The following is an 18,140-nucleotide window of genomic DNA, read 5'->3' on the forward strand; positions in this document are numbered from 1 at the left end:
CTTATGATCAACCGTTGGTTTTGTTTTACGGTGCGCATCGGCCAAAGCTCTCGCTGCATTATACATACAATAATTGATAGCCCTGAGGTCGGATTCTTCGGAAAAATGTCCACAAAACTCGTCATCCATTTCCGCCAGATCTTTGGGATTGAGTGAAACCTTGGTGTTGATGTTTCTCCGGGTCATAAAGCATCGCTCTTCCTCTATCGGATGCCTAACCGCGGTTGGTCTTAGTGTCACCTTTTTTCTCTGTTGTCGGCTTGTTCTAGCTGTGCTAGAGTAGGCATTCCGCTTACACAGCCCCATTTTTGGAGTAGTTCGGCATGGTTTCGCAGACGCTGATGCGAAAAGTGCGATAGCTCCGGGTGTTTCTCGCACCAAAAAACATTTAGCCGGACCATACAACCTCGTTTAGATGCTACATTCGCATCGTAGCACTCTAGCAAGTGGTGATTCAGTCGCTGCATCCACCTAAAGGTCCTGAAATGCTGTCGATCCATCGCATTGAATCCATCTTCATTGGCTCCCCCAGCTCTAGAGTGGTCGGCATTTTTGGACGACCCATTGTCGGGAGACCTGCGCTGAAACTCAATGTCTGAATAAGCGACGAATGTACACCGGTATATGTCAGTGTCCTTTTCGCAGGAAAGACCTGTCTGTTTTTCATAAGTGGGTCAGTAGAACATAACCATAAATTTCCCTACTATCGAGGTGCAATTCCATATTACGGTAAACAAAGGGATACGCCCATTAACATTTAGTCTATAATTGCACAGGCCAACATGGTTTTCTTGTTGGAAAGTGGAGCGACATTTCTGAAGTAATTTTTTACGTAGAATCCGAATTCGGGGTCGGAATTGGCTCATCACTTTAGAGTCTTAAGATTTTTTAGGTTATGTACCCAATACTGGGTGTTTTCTCTTAGAAATGGGTACAATTTGAAATTGGCGAAGCTTGGTAAAGAAAAATGGTAATTGAACTCTGCGAATCTCAAATTGAAGAGAAAAAGCAGTACTCTATGATACAACTAAAGAGAAAATCCCTACAAATTTTGTGTCTTCTGTAGATAACCTCAAATGTAGCTAAAGACGCGATTTTTTGGATCCATGACCTCAAATATATTAAAAGTCTGACTTGATGGGCCAATTTTGACCCCGGATTCGGATTCTTCATAAACAAATACATCGGAAATGACCCTCTACTTTCCAACAACTGACTGACCACATCATTTGCAGGCTTGTGTTATCTAAGTCCTTTTTTCATACGTCCTATCGTGCAGGCTCTAATCCATGGGCGTTAAGGATGCTACCTAGCACGTTTGGTGACGCTACATGGGTCGAAAGTTAATCAAGAGAACGGTCGGACGCCTTTATTCTTGCTTCCTCAATTTTGAGGGCCGAAATAAGAGGCGAGTGTCTACGATCCGTTTCAAGTAATTCCAAAGATTTTGGGCGACACTCAAACTTATTTATCTTTCAGAGAATTTTAACTCTGTACTCAGCCTTCACTGGGCAGTTGGGCTCGCAATCGGGCATAGCGGGTTGAAGCTCTAAGCAGCTTGCACACAGCCTGGTGAATGATGTGAGATAATACACTTTAGCCTCCGATTCTGTTGACTAATTTAAAGATTTATTTCTGTAGTCGCTCGAGAAATTAAAAGTAATAAACAGGAGAATATAATTCTTTCTAAAGTAGTGGCTTTAGTCTCGAAGCAATTTCAAAATGTATCTTTTTCAAAGAAGGGACTTTTGCCATACAATTTATAATAGGCTCGGAGATACTCAAAGATAATCAAAATTTCATCTAGCCTTCTTCTACCTTTTAAACTCTGCGATCTGTGTTTTTCAGCCACAAGATCCAGACTGCTGTTTTTCGACTGTGCTGCACTTTTTATTTTTTTGCTCCAATGCTCTCCTCTCGATTTTACGTAACGTGTTCGAGTTGGAAGTTACTGAGGTTTGCGCTTTAGAGTTTCTCCTGTCAAATTCTGCTTTCCAGAAGGATCACACAGGCGATGCTCTTTTTTCTTACTTTTAGGCACCCCTTGTAACTCGAGGGTTACAATAAAATAAATATAATAATTTGGCGTCGTTTTTAATATTAATTCACAATATAATAATATTTTGGCGTAGGGGTAGCGACCCCATCACCTGAGAGCTCTGGCTCTTGCAGTCAGCCAAGGTGCATTGGGCTAGCTTCCCATTGCAACGAATTATGCGGTTACGTCGCCAGTATCGCAAAGTGCTACCCACAATAGGCCTCTCTCGGGTGGAAGCCATGGTCCATTTAGAAATAGAACCGAACCGAGGGTACGGCCACGCGATGGCCCCGGACAAACGCAAGAACATCGTGCTAAATAGTCGGATCAACTCAGGAGAGACAACCTTACCTGTTGGCAAGAAAGCTCATCGATGCGAAGAGGATAAGTGCAAAGGCTGCATAAATTTTGGGTCAACATTCACCCGAAATATGCTCTTCATCAAGAAGAACAGCAAAATTCTTCAGGGAACATACCATTCGTTCCAGCAAGACCACCGTTGCAAATAGCCGATAATGCCAACATGAGAAATAGGAGATCAAAAATCCACTAAAAAGTTTTTCTGACGATGGACAAATTAACTGAAAGTAATACTGCTCCCCTGATTTGCTTCCTGAAGATGGTAATCTCTCGAATCTGAACTATGTAGTTTACGAAAAGGCGTTCTCCCTACTTAGAGAAAATAGAAGTAATGGTACTTCACTATGCCTGAGCAAGACTCGCGAGCGAATTACACAGGTTCAGTTTAAAATCAAAAAGCCTAGACGGCATGCATCAGATGTGCAGTGTGATTAGCTACATAACAACAAATAAGATGTTCCCTCGAAAAGTTATGACATTTTCTCAAAAATCTTCAGATATCTCACTGTTTCGCAGCTTTCGCCAGAGGCAACTTTTGCAACATCTTGAAGAGAAGTGTCAAATAATTACTGATGATAAAGTGAAGAAAGTCATCGCTAGAACTAAAAACTTTTTAGCACCAGGGCCAGATAAAATCAACAACTTCTGGTGTAAGAAGTTCACTTTAGTGCACCAACATCTATCTCGTATATTTACTTCCTGCTTAAACGGAGAACAACCCATCCCGCAGTGATAAGTTGAAGGACGCACGGTACTGAACGCTAGGACTGGAGATTTGTCAGATCTAAATAAAAAAAGCAATAGTTGAACAACGCGGATGCAAGAAAGGACTGGCTGGTTGTAGAGAGAACCTGTTATTAGACAGGTGTATTACCCAGGATTCCATCAGGTATCGACGCAATCTGTCCACGGCTTGGATAGACTGCCGAAAGGCATTCCATAGCACGAACTATGAGCTACTTATTAAGCTCCTTGAGTGCCTAGAGGTAGATCCCAAAATTGTGAAATATATAGAAGAGTTTATGCTCCTGTATCGGACGAGATTTATCATAAAATCCGACAAAAGACAAGTAACTACAATTTATGTTACATACAAGAGGGGAGTACTACCAAGGATACTCTTCAAGTCCGATACTTTTCTGCATCTCCCTGTTGCCTCTATATATTGTGGTCCGCGGCAAAAGCTCTGAGAACCTATGTGGCTCAACGAACAGAAGAGAATTTAAGGTCAACCACCTTTTATACATAGAGGACCTTAAACTCTTTGCTTTTTCAAAAGAGAAACTTGCAATCCTTGTGGCAGCAGTAAATAGCGGCTTTCAAGCCATTGGCATGAGCTTTGGACTGGACAAGTGTGTCTGCGTCCATCTACACCAAAGAAGACTAGAAAATCCATTAACGTGTATGTTAAAAACAGCCCTTGGAAAAAGTTATCCCAAAATTTTCTGAAATTGTAGGCTTCCGAATTATCTGGGAAAAATAAGATCTAGGCGACCAATTGTTTGGTCGTGCCTATACTGCTTTACACGTAAGGTACAGTAAAATGGAACGTCGATGAGTTGAAGCAACGTTGCGGTGTTTCTCTACGGAGCCGCAGATAGGGGAGCAGAGGAGCTTGGTCTCTTATTTGATTCCATTTTTTCAATTTTACGACATTACACGTAGAGAAAAGCTAACAATGGGTCTGTCAAAAACACGTTTCTCAAATCTGTTCCATTAAGATCGGAGACGCAGGTATTTCTTTTTACCTGTCAAGACGACATTATATATAGGTGCGTCCACTTAGCGCCCCCACAAAGGCAGCTTATAAAATGGAAAACGCCGTATTTTTTGCTTTTTTTTGCTAATTTTATGCTAAAAAAATTTATTTTGCTCTTTAAACTTCGGAGAAAAGAGTGGCTGCGCTAGTAGGATGTCCACTCAGCGCCGCCGCCTACGAAAACTCACTAAAATTATAATATTTAATTAATATTGAAATTATAATTAAAATTATAATTATAATGCAATAAACGATAAGTGGAGATTCTTTTGCTTTTTTGCTCTATAATGACATGCATTAACTTTCTCAACAAACTACCCCTAAGTCTTATACAACTTTTTTGCTCTCCGATAATATATAATACGTTACCCAAAAACTACCCCTTCGTCATACATACCACCCCCTCGTCATCAAAAACGCTTTAAATTTTGTAAAACCACCTTGAAAAATCAAAAAATAATTTAGAACTCCAAATTAATTACATGGCACTTTAGAATTTCCCTCTCTTTATAATTTCCCTAAAACAACCCTTCTAGTAACACCAACTACGACTAACCTTCCACGCTAGCGTATGCAGCAGAACATATATATGTATGAAAGAAGCATACAAAATATTAAAACTTACAAAACACTGTTAGACGATATTTTTTGTTCTTTTTTCTCTCTCTGATAATATCTAATGCATTTTCAAAAAACTACCCCTACGTCATACATACATAGCCCTCGTAATCAAAAACGTTTTAAAAGTTAAAAAACTACCTTAAAAAATATAGACATGCTTTAGACCTCAAAATTAATTACATTACACTTCAAAATTTCGCCCTCATTATCGTTTCCTCAAAAACTATCCTTCTACGTAAATGTGTGCAGCAGAACATATATATGCAGGAAAAAGCATAACAAATAATAAAACTCAGAAAACACTGTAAGTTGATATTTTTTGGCTCTTTTTTTGCTCTTCGATAATATATAATACGTTACCCAAAAACTACTCCTAAGTCAGACGTACCCTCCCCCCGCCATCAAAAACGTTTGAATAGTTGGGAAAACACCTTGAACAATGTGAAAATGATTTAGAATTCTAAATTAATTACAGGACACTTGATAATTGCCCTCTCATTAAAATTTCCCGCAAAACTACTCTTCCACATGAACGCATGCAGCAGAATACATATTTGCATGAAAAAAGCATAAAAAATAATACAACTTAGAAAGCGCTGTTAGATGATATTTTCTTGCTCTTTTTTGCTCTCCGATAATACATAATAGGTTCACCAAAAACCACCTCTTAGATGTACACACTTGCCCCTCGTATTATTTCTTATGCTTTTTCTTACATATATATGTTCTGCTCCACACATTAACGTGGAAGAGTAGTTTTTTTTCCTTATAAAAGGTCACGGAATAATCGCAATAGTTTTTTTTGCAACGGTAAAAAGTTTAAAAAAATATAATACGTATAACGCCTGTTGACTGCTACTTACAGGCGATGCGATTGAAACTATTGCGATTATTCTAAGATCTTCTATAGGGAATTTTAACGTAGAATCCGAATTTCCACAATTTAAAAGTTGATTTCGCTGTTTTTTCGAGTTTTTTAAAAAAGGAACCGAATAGGGACCCAATGGTGTCTTTACGGGTACTTTGTAGAGGCTCCATTCGGTTCCTTCGGTCCGCTAGGGTAGAGAGGGAGATTTTCAAGTATCATGCAATTAATTTTGAGTTCTAAGTTATTTTTTTAATGTTAAAGGTGGTTTTCCAACTTTTAAAACGTCTTTTATGACGAGGGGAGGGTATGTATGACTCAGGGAAAGTTTTTCGAAAACTTACTATACATTATCAAAGAGCAAAAAAAGAGCAAAAAAATATCAACTTACAGTTGCTTCTTAGTTTGATTATTTGTAACGCTTTTTTCATATATATATGTATATATATTAACGTGGTAGTTTTTTTTAGAAATTACAATGATAGGGAAATTTTCAAGTAGCATGTAATTAATTTGGAGTTGTGTATGACTTAGGGGTAGTTTTTTTGGGAAACGTAATATATGTCATTATAGAGCAAAAAAAATAGAAAAAATCTCCACTTATCGTTTATCGCAATATAATCATTTTTAGTCAGTTTTCGTAGGTGGCGGGGCTGAGTAAACGACCTGCTAGCGCCGTCAACCTTTTCTCGGAAGTTTGAAGAGCAAAAAAATTATTTTTAGCATAAAATTAGCAAAAAAGCAAAACAATATGGCATATTCCATTTTATAATTTGCCTTTGTGGCGGTGCTGAGTGGACGGACCTGTTATAGACAACTAAATTTACCGTAAGTGCATAATGAATGTACGTGTAGGCGACACCAACTTCCGAGCGTGCAAGCAAGAGCCAGAAACAATTGGACATGTTCTCAGTGGATGTTCAAAGTATACACGCTTCGGCGATATAGACAGACACTATGCGGCTCTAAAAGTGTTATATTATTATCATCGGAATTTCTATTGTTTTCCCGTCTTGCCATATACTCAGAGGGAACTAGAGTTCGTTGTAGAGAATGATCAGTGTAAGATTTACTTTAATTTCTCGTTTTTCATCACTCACCGTATCATTGCTACGAAGCCTTGTATTGCCCTCTCAGATCTAAAGACCTAGATAATTTACGTGATTGAATTCTCGGCACCAGCCGATAGTATTATCATCGGTAAAGGAGGAAGAAAAACAGGCGAAATATCAGGTTCTTCTTTTCCAACTTACCAGGCTGTAGCAAGACTACAAAGTTCATCTTGTGGTTGTCATAATCGGATGCCTTGAAGGTATGAAAGCCTAATTTCCTTAGCCAACTGAACAAAATTTCGGAATAGTCTTTTACGAATTATCTTGCGTAAATTTCAGGCTCTTGCTTACCTTCTAGGATAGAAGGAGCAGGAGTGGATGACATACGCGTTCCAGTTGCATCTGGATCGGTTGCTTTAGGGAACCATGATCGTAGCTTCTGGAGCCTACAACTTCTCTCACATAATAATTTTATATAATATTTCATAAAGATGGTTAAAACAATTAATCAAAGACACATGTGAATAACTGATATCATCTATTACAATATAATATATGACATACATGATAAGAATTATTAATAAATAATAATAGTAAATAATTATGCATAATTATTGATTATTAATTTATGATTATTGATTTTGAATAAATAATAGTAATAATTCGAATTTATTTATTATGTAAAGGAATGTCAAGCCAAAAGGTTCAAACACCACCGCAGTATAGTCGCGAAAAAAGGCTACTACTAGGCCAGCGCCGACGGAGAGACGCGCCGGGTGACTGATATTAATTAATCAGTGAAGATAGCCGCAGTTTTGAGAAATTATTTTTTTCGAAACTGGGCTCCAGTTACAAAAAAGTTGGGAACTGTAATTTTATCGCTCAGGCTTCGCCCTTGCTAGCAATATATAAAAAATAATGCTCTTATTAAGAGAATTTCTTGCCTGTGACGTAAGGTTAGTATCACTAATAATATTTTGTATCAGCTTCATTCCCGGGTTATGAAAATATTACACGGAGAAAAAGATATCGCACAATGATATTGCACGACTTCTGTATTAAAATAAAGCGCAATATGATAACGTACAAGCAGGTTCTGGAGCTTTTTAAGATAATATAATGCACTAACATTGCTTGACCACTACTAAAACCCTCGTATATATATAATATAATAAAATAAGAATATAATGTAAAATCTTGCAATGTACGATATCACGACTCTACTTTATTATAATGTAATAATTACGATATATAGCGCAGGAATTACGGTATATATTGCAATTTTTGTGATATCGTTTTCTCCGTGTACTAGATCATGATGTTACCTAGCTAGTGTGCAAAGGGAGTAGAAGAATGTTAAAGGGAGACGGAAGGAAAGCGAATTTAAATAATATATTAAGAGGTTGTAAATGAAAAGTTACCAGAAGCTGCTAAACTAAAGGGTAGTTTCATCAAGTCTGGACAATCGACGACTTCAACTGAAACTTCAGCGTAGTTTTTAGAGAGATCCTCTTTTAGAACTGAAATAAAATATTTATTTCTTGGAGATATTTATCTGATGCTAAGAGAACGACTCCTCCATTTCTTACCGTTTCACGCTGCATCTAGAGGGCGTACAGCGTCACGTCGTCTTTGGTCGGTCTACAGCTTTCTGTCGCGTTTGATCACTGTGTAGCTCCGAGTTCTATGTATAAGCGTAGAACCTGAAGGTACAAATTGATTACATGCGACGGAGAGCTGCAAGCAGGCTACATGCGACGTGGGGCTATACAACGCTTACACTCAGAAAAATGTTTGTTCGAATCAAACAAACATTTATTTGACCCTGTATAAAAGACGAAATTTGATGCTAATGATTTTTTTTCGTTTTTTGAGTAAAACTATAGTATGTTTCAATCAAATAAATGTTGTTTGAATAAGAAAATATTTGTTTCATTCAAGCAAACATTTCTCTGAGTGTAAGCTCAACGTGAAGCGATATGGAATGGAGACTTCAGAATATATAAATAAAATATTTTTAATGTAATGATTTTTTTAATTCTGTTATAATGTTTACATTATATATACATACATACCCCCCCCCACACACACATATATATATATATATATATATATAATTAAAAATAAACATACATAAATATAAAACTCATAAGATTGAGGCACTTTTAACACTAGAAGGGCCGGAAAATCACATACTTAGAAGGACGGAGGGTCCAAATTAGACCCTAGCCACCTTTTCACAGTTTTAAGCAATTTCGCAGAGATACTAAGTATCCACTCGTAGGAAAAGTGATAAAATGTTGGCGCCCCAAAAAAACTTCTAAGGGGACAGCAAATTTTACGAAAGTGATTTTCATGCAGTTAAGGAATTTCATTTCACATGAGCGCCCTGTCCAAAATAAAAGTTTTTCAATTTTCTTTAAACTATAGTAAATTTAATTATTATAGGACCCTATTATAGATGGAAAACCATAAGCCTCTACACTTGTATTGGCATTGCATGGTTACCGAGATATAGGAGGTTGTATTTGATACACTTTGGTGTGTAGTTCATTCTACAATTTAAACCTAAAAGTACACACATCGAGCCCAAATTCGGGTTCAGTGCCCCCTATCAAGTTTATGATGTGCCCTACGCCCCGCCAAATTATTCTTGTCAACAGTGATAGTCATAATCTTTAATAGTATAAATGCGTTATTTTTATTTTATGTGTTCTAAACATACTAAACAATTGTTGCAAACGTGCAAAAAGGTAAAAAGAAATAGTCTATATTGCTTTTTTTAGATTTCAATTTATAAATGTTTTCCGTGTGCAGACACACAGTTAGTGCAGCGACCCGACCAGTGATCATTACCGATCGCATGCTGACAAAAAGCGCAGTATACCCGAGTTTTCCGGTCGCTTTCTCGCGAGCACAGTGCATATCTCTTTTTTCGTTCTTTCCGATGTATTGTACGACTTTTGGAATATGGTCAATGTGTAAAATGGCAGCTATGGATTTCTTGAGCTATTTCCGCAGTGTAACCTTCGTAAGGCGTTGTTGGAGAAGGGAAGTGATTAGTATCAGCGATAAGTTTTTCACGAAAGTCCGGTGGGTTAATTTCGGTTTATTCACGTTGCACAAGTATATGATCGTTGCATTAATTGCAGCTTGATCCATCATTGTGAAGAAAAATCCTCATAGGATATCGCTTAGTTTTCATTACCACAGAATACTCGTGGCAGAGCTGATCAAATGAATCAGTACCGCCTTTAGTCGAATTGTACAAAATTATTGTTTAAGGTTTTCCTGTTTCTCTGTTAATGGACCCATCTACAATGCAAGATGACAAAAGAAGAATTACCTTGTTCTTCGGGATGTAGGGAAGCAGTGTCATGTCCGGATCATATCCAAAGCGCGTCGTTCCAATTTCCGCCCCTTTCTTCAAGGATTCCAGAATTTCGCGTTTATTCTTCTGCATAGTTCCTAAGATTGTGAGCGAGTTTTCCTTCAGTATTTTTCGCAATAAATTCACTGATGTGAACTAGTTATCGCAAGTCCTATTTCGATTAGTGCCATGCATCGAACGTAGTAGAACGTAGTAGGCAGGAACTAATTCGTGAAGATCTGGCTGCAATTTTTCGACATATGGGATCACATTCTCTATATAAAAAGATTTTGAATCATTAAGAATCATCAATTTTAATCCATATTTGTCGGGTTTAGATTTAATGTACATCATGAAGGAGCAGCTTCCGCGTAATCCAGAGAACTGTTCATCAAGTGTGCAATATTAACATAGAATATTAATATACTATTTTTAATGTAATATTTCATTGAAAATTTTCTTTCTACACATAATTTTGTACAGATAGAAGTAAAAACTAATTTAAAAGAAAATTTCTTTTACCGTACCAAAAAGTTACACTGTGTCCATACTGGGGTCCAATGGCCCCCACTAACGTTTCTCGTCTACGATGGTGGTAACCATTTTTCAAATATTTATGTTATTTCGATAGTTTTTCTGAATTTAAAATTCAAATTATACGTATTTAAAAAAGCTTAGATTCTCTAGTGTATAACTCTAAATGGGTAGAATAAATATTTCAGGATATTCAGGTTTATCAATTGAAAATTCTAAACTTTATTTTCCAGTGAATTTAATCAAAATCTGAGCATAAGTGTTTTATGATATTTGAGACGTGAATGTGTAAAAAAACTATAGAAGGAACATTTATTTTGAGAAACAGTTATCAGCATCATGAAGTTTGTGAAATTTTCTTTAGATTCGATTAGATACAAACGTTACTTTGTCTTTGTTTTGCTAAAATATTATTTCATTTAAAAATGGTCTACACACTGAAGTGTACCAAATACTTTCTCCAATATTTCAGTATTAGGTTCCAAATTGTGACGTCACAAAAACTTCTATAAGAATTTTAAATGAAAATATATTTTCCAGTAAAGACGATGAAGATTAAAATTCTGTTAAAGTAATTGTATTTTGTAAGCAAACTTCACGTTTAAGGGATAAACCTCATGAAATAAGAGGATTACACATATGCTCCCAAGGTATCGTCAAAGATGTAGTATGAAGTTGTAAAGCTGGATTAGGGAAAAAGTGCAAACATGTCAAGTTGAAACTTAGGTTACACTTTTATAACAATCTGAATATAGAAACACGATTAACAGAACTTAATATTGTCAAAATAGTTAATTGCCTTTTTTTTTACAGATTTTGATTCTTTCGAACTGATTATCTTATTTATATCAATTTCAATCATTCATCATTTTTTTCAGATTCGCTAAAATTATGAAAACGGACTTCTTGGTCTTTTCAGATTACACTAGTGTGCCCAAACACAGAAATAAACGATTTCCTTTTCGTCTTCTTGGAACTGAATTCCATTCCTCTGGCATCCATTTCTGAACTTATACGTGTTTTCTTTGATAGCACTTTTCTTAAGGGGATCATCCCGTATATCCGGTCAAAAAAATCGATTTTTTTTGTTGCCTAAATTTATTTCTAAACATGTGTAGAATATGCTGGTGAAGTGATATTCCAATATTCGAAGTCATTGAGAAATTAGAGCTGTTAGAACGACTAGCTATACTTCACTGTTTAATTCATTGTTGAACTTTCAAACGCGTTTTTCTCGAAACCACGTTTTTCGAATTGGCCGGCATGATATATCAAAAACGGTTTAACCGATTACTTTGAAACTTGTAGGGTAGAATCATCACATATGTATGCATCGCCTGAACTAGGACAATTAAAAAAGTCCAAGTCGTTTTGTTTTTTCGTAAGAAAATAATCGAAAAAAATCATGAAATTTGAAGAAAAAAAGTTCAAAACCGTGTAAATTACTTAATTTTCAATATTTTCCAAATATTATAGTTTAGTTGATGGCCACAGCTTTACGGAATAAAATGCCGTTTGGTTTTTATATTTCAAATAAGCCGTTCGCCCGGATTCATTTCGGTCATGGACACACTTTTTTTACAAGGGTGTCTTTGGAGTGGCACCGTACGCATTATAATAAATATTTTTGGTTCAAATTTGCACAATTTACTATTCAAATGCGAATAAATATATAGTAAAAAGTTCAGAGTTGTATATCCCCAAAATGTTGTATATCCCCAAAAAAGGCAAAAAAACGGGCCGTCACACGGGATGACTCCCTTAATCACAACTACTCAAATTATTTCATTTCACTACTTTGAATACAATTAGCAGTCAATTTTTAGAACCGACTAACAGTAAATATTAAAATTTTTTAACGCTAGGCCGCGTATTGCAGTCTGTGGTTCCAAATAGTACCATATGGTTTTGTGCACACAATGGTTTCTTATAGTAGGTACTACAATTTATTTATTCCCAATTTATGTAACTTAAAAACTATTAAAGAAAACCCTTTTTGTCGTATTTTTACATGTTGAACTATTATTTTTAATTTTCTTTTATAGGATAATGATGTAGCCTAATCAGATCATAATCCACAGATATTTGAAACCACGAACTTTACAGAATTATGCAAATGTAATTTAAAATCTTGGTTTCGTAAGAGATTACTTAAAATTTAAAAGGCATTTAAACGACTCTCGAAAACATATTTTTCATATAATTTTTAAAGTTTTAGAATATTCCAAACATTTGTACTTACCAGCTTTAAGCTCCTCTAAGCACGGGACGTATAGAGGTACGCGTGTGATGTTCATCTTTACTTTGCTCGAAACATCCGGGGAACTCTAATTATAAATTAGCACAAATAATGTAATAATAATTATTAATACTAGACAGATTTTCAAAAAATAAAAGCATTGTGAATTTTGTATTTCGTAATAATTTGCCTTTAACAAGGTTTCAATAGAATTCGTTATGAGACAAGCGATGAAACTCACGTAAAAATGTCTAGAAAAATCTCTAGAAATTCTCAGAAACTCTTAACAAACGATTTATGAAATAAGTATTTATAAATTTCACTAAAAATAAAAACAAAAAATTCAAAAACAGTAATTAGATAAAGATTTAGTCACATGTTGAAAAAAAAAGTTATAATTCTGTAATTTTTGGACACTTCGGCTGAAAATTTCAAGGAAATATCAGCCAAGTCCGCCAGTGTGATAACCTTCCATTAAACTGTTGCAAAGCATATACCTACCAATCTTTGACACAAAGTAAAACTTTTTACTATTGTGACATTTTTTGCACAACGACCCATTATTTACATATTTGCAAGCATAACTTTTATAATAACATTAATTTTACCAAAGCCGTGAGATATTATAATACATTGTATCAAGGGCGTAAGGAAGGCTATTTTGACGAGTGTGTACTTGCGGCTCGAGCGAAGCGAGTGCGGAAGTCCAACGATGGCAAAATAGCCTTACGCTATTAATACATACTATTCTTTTTGTTCTACGCTCATTGAAAACAAGCATGTAAGGCAGACAAAGGAATTTTGGAGCACACTACTATACAGAGTCTGGTTCCAGAAATCTCTCTGTATCTCACCCTTTTCCATTTTCCTTCCCCCTTCTCATTCTCCTTTACCCGAGTTCTTTCTCCTTCCTCATTCAACTTTTTCTCCATTTCAGCTGTTCCTCTATTTTCTTTTTCCCCTTTCCTCTTCACCCTTTCCCTTTTTAACTTCCTTTCCCCCTTTCGCATTATATCCCTTGCATTTTCCTTTCCAATTCCCCAATCCCTTTTACCATTTACATCCCTCCTTTTCACTTTTCCTTTTTCACCCTTTTTCCTATTTCCTTTTACAGTTTAACCTTTCCCCCTTTCTATATTTCAACGTTCCCTTGACCCTTTTTCTCTTTCCTACTCTCCCCTTTTATTTGTTGCTTTCCCGATTTCCGCCTTATTATTTCTATTTTCCACTTTTCCCTTTCCCTTTTCACCCTTTTCAATTTCTCGTTATTTACTTTCCTTTCCCTTATTTCTTTTTACTGTTTTGCTCTCCCTTTTTATCTTTTCCCTGTTCCCTTCAACCTTGTTCTCTTTTTCCCATTTCCCTTTTCGTTTCTTCTTTCTATTTCTTTTTTTTCTCATTTTCCCCTTCCCTTGTTCTTTTAGATATTCTCCTGTACCGTTTCCCCTTTGCCTTTTTACCCTTTCGCCTTTCCCTTTTTTCATTGCCCCCTTTCCTTCACTCTTGTTCTTTCTCTTATTCTTTCCTTTTCCCTTTTATTATTCTCTTTTCCCCTTTTCCCATTTCCCCCTTTTTCTTTCCCTTTTCACCCTTTCCGGTTACTGATTTTCTTTTTCCCTTGTCCCTATTCCCTTTTTCCTTTTACCTTTACCCTTTATTCTTTTCCAATCCCCTTTTAACCTTTCCCTTTTCAAAAGTTTTCCGTTCTCTTCTCCGTTTTTCTATTTTTCCCATTCCCCCTTACGTTTTTTCCCTTTCCCCTTTTCCATTTCGTAAATATTTTATGATGAAAGGGTCTAAAGAAAAAGCATTTAAAATTAACATCATATGATACTACCACTTCTGCCGGGCTTCCCATTTGCATGGTGCAGTTCATACACAGCAGGCGTACATTTTTTGTCTAGCGGTTGTAAATTCAGATCTGGCTGTCGTGTTCTATTTATATAATTAAAACAAACATATTACATAATTATTTTTTTTGCGAATTGTAAAACAAAAGTTCACTTAATTTTTTTTACAAGCTTAAATCGTTATGGTAACTTTAAGTTTTTTCAAATTCACATTCTAAAATGTAGTGCTTGAGTTACTGACCTTTTTTAGTAGTCTATGTTAAATTTGTCTGTTTTAATTTCAATGATATTAAAGTTTTTACTTAAAGATTAATATGCTGATTTAGTTTAGTTTATATTTATAAACTTGTTACTGATCATCGCATGTTTCTTGTTCCTAAAGAAGGTTTGTGTATTCTATGGAAATATAAGTTACCACGTATGTATTTAGATATTATCGAAGTTCAAAAAAGAATTTTGCATTTTATGAACGACTTATTGACAGTTGTTTTCATTAAAGACGTTAAATTACTTGAATTGTTTAAATTGACAACGCACCAGTCGTACGTTCGTTTCATGTTTTATCTAACACTATCATAGACGAGTTTGAATATTATCAAGATCTTATACATTACTTTTTACTTCGCTTTCCCATTTTTTTAAATTTTATGTTTAAAATAGTGAAAATTGAAGCAAATATAGATTTAAATAATTTATATGTCGCAGAAAGACTTTTATGAATACCTCAATACTTCATTTATGCCATGGAGAACTTCGAAAAAGCATGTAAAAAAATTTCAGGGAAAAATTGCTATGCTTTGCACTCGCCAGCATATGATTAGGTAAAAAGTCAACGCGTGCCAAAGGATACATAAGCCCTAAAGTTGGCTTGCAAAAGTCTTTTGCGGACGTTTAAAGGAAGTCCTGAAGACCTTTTAAAGATATGAAAAGATCCAAAGGATTGGCTGTGGACGTCAACTCACATGAAACGAAGGTGTTTCCTAAGCGTGCTTGTAACATGAACTGATGCCCACTGGGTGGCTGCAAGTTTTACGTGCTGCTGATCACATTGAGCTTTTAAATGAGAGCTGGACTTTTTTGTGCACCCTTCGCAAGATATCGTCTGCTATCCTTTGCGATTCTGATGAATTCATGCGCTTTGTCTTTAAGAGAGCGTTTTTGTATGAGTTGCAGTCTTTCAACGAAGAAGTTATCACAGAGATAGTATTTTTGTGGTTTGGTTAGACTAGTATATTTAAGTACTGTAGCACTGCAGTTTAAAGCCTATTGTAGTATGCCTTCTATTTCAAAACGCCGCGCCGGTGGAACCGCTTAATAATCTCTGCATGAATTTAAGCACAACCAGTAATGACTAACGGCTGCATCTGACTTTATTAAAAGTACACGAATTTGACTGGACGTTTGGCCAGAAGATATAAAAACTGCAGAAAGCCACATCTTGAGTACAGTCAGTTTTTCGACAGTCGAATTTGAAGCAGACACATGGACTACCGTTAAACCTCCAACTCGTCATTAGTTAAAACGCAGAAAATACACAACCGATCAGATAATTGCGATGGTTAAAAGAGATAGTGACAAAAATTCAGTGTAACGTGGTACCTCTTTCTGAAAGCCCAAAACCAATAGTAGACCAAACTCGGAAAATTGATCAAACACCAGCCTTCTAAATTATTTCTTATTGGAGCATATTCTGGCAGAGAGAAGTTAAAATCATCTTTAGAATTTTTTAAAGCTTTATAGAGGAATATAAGAATCTGCATGAGACCGGATTCATTTATAAAAGTAGTTACATGACTGTAACCTTGTCGCAAGTGATAGCGGACAGTGCTGTTAACGAATATTTCGCCATCCGCATGTATCAAATGTACTGCTGGGGTTTATTGCAAATACCAAGAAATAATTATTCTGGAAATATATAGTCATTTAAGGATAGACGCAAGTTTTGTTAATCGTGTAGATGCAGAACATCGTATATAGAATCCATCTTAAGATGAAATTTAAATAAAAATGGTATCAGAAATTCTATTAGATGTAATGCATATGACTTATTTAAGGGACACCCCCAATGATAAGATCATTATTATCTGAAAACACTCAGTGGCAAGTAAATAGGTGACTTATCCGAACTGCGAATATGATCAAGTTAGTAGATACCGCAGACAAATTCATTCAGGAACCGCGAGGTTGGATGAACTACCACGATGGAAGCTGACAGAATTATGTCTTTTCAGACTCTGCATTTGTCCTGTAGTGCCTAAACAATTTATGGCTTTGAAATATTTGATTTATTTTAGTTTATTACACAGTTCAATGCAAATATTTCACTAGACACCAGATTATCTTCAAAACAATGAATGTGCAAAGGAGCAGCTGAAGTGGATTTTAGACAAATTTTCAAAAATTATGAAGAAAACCAAATGGTTCAAGCACCTTACAATTCACTATCATCATTATTGCGGTAACTCTTGCAAATCAATGTACACGAAGGGAAACTTACACAAGTGAACGTCTAAAAGGAGAAGAAATTACCTTCTCTCCAGGACGATGTTAAAAATGCCCCTCTTGGTTGCTTCAGAGCTTTGGAAAAACGCTGTTTTACATATTTTCATCTTTCTGTCGATAAACCAGAAGCATGCACTGAACATGATTCTTCGCATGTTTCAACTTAAACGTGCGTTTGCACGTTTTCGTGACGTTTCTTCTTCGACAGACAACATTGAAAGAAGTCGTATATAGTGGTATATAGTGGTATATAAATAAAAAATTTTGATTTATTCTTTACTGATGTAACTTAATTTGTTTAAATATTGTTTTGAATTACTGCCTTAAAACAATTTAAAAAATTATATAATCATTAAATTAGAAATTAACACTTTTTATTTTTTTAACAACAACAAAATCGTATAATGCAGACGCTCGGTTTTATGCTATGTGTCGTACACAACATAAAACCGAGCGTTGACAAAGTTGAAAGAGTTTTGATAAACTATCGCTAAATCAAATTTCTGAAAATTTCAGATTAGATTTTAAATAATATTCACTGCCGTACAAAAGTCTAAGGCCACCTTTTCTTTATTGCTGAATAAATTCTATTAATCTTAATTATAGCAGAGCGAAAAAAATTTATCTTCAAAAGGTTGATTGTTTTCGAAATTATGCATCAAATAAGCCCAGGGTGAAGCCAATTTATCTAGTTTTTAATTAAATATTGCAAAAACAGTGTAACTTTCAATGTTTTCTTAAATTGTCAATAACTTTCAAAATAATCAACATTTTGCAATGTTCTTGGGTTCATTTAAAGCTACTTTTTCATTGTATCGAAACAGCTTACAAGTATAAATGATAAAAAAATTTCTGAACGAACTGCAAGAACTTGAAATTGTAATAGAAAAGTTGGAAAATTTTGAAAACATCTTATCTGTAGGAAAATCAGAATAAAAGTTAAATAAATA

At 35.4% G+C, this 18,140-nt stretch overlaps 1 protein-coding gene across 2 annotated transcripts in view; it reads right to left on the reverse strand.

Annotated features, from left to right (window-relative positions):
• LOC117180013 (ester hydrolase C11orf54 homolog) overlaps positions 1 to 17,838 on the reverse strand; it is a 21,924-nt gene extending 4,086 nt beyond the window's left edge. Inside the window, exons 1-3 of one of the 2 annotated variants that reach the window (XM_033372404.1) lie at positions 17,218 to 17,838; positions 12,842 to 12,926; positions 8,117 to 8,215 (exon numbers count right to left, since the gene is read on the reverse strand). In XM_033372404.1, coding sequence (XP_033228295.1) covers positions 8,117 to 8,215; positions 12,842 to 12,896 — 154 coding nt within the window. In that variant the 5' untranslated portion in view covers positions 12,897 to 12,926; positions 17,218 to 17,838. Of the gene's footprint in view, positions 1 to 8,116; positions 8,216 to 12,841; positions 12,927 to 15,650 lie in introns of both variants that reach the window. The other variant, XM_033372332.1, reaches the window with a different exon arrangement.
• Positions 17,839 to 18,140: the final 302 nt, after the last annotated feature.

This window comes from Belonocnema kinseyi, chromosome 1, assembly GCF_010883055.1.
Source record: "Belonocnema kinseyi isolate 2016_QV_RU_SX_M_011 chromosome 1, B_treatae_v1, whole genome shotgun sequence".
Classification (NCBI taxonomy): Eukaryota; Metazoa; Arthropoda; class Insecta; order Hymenoptera; family Cynipidae; genus Belonocnema; species Belonocnema kinseyi.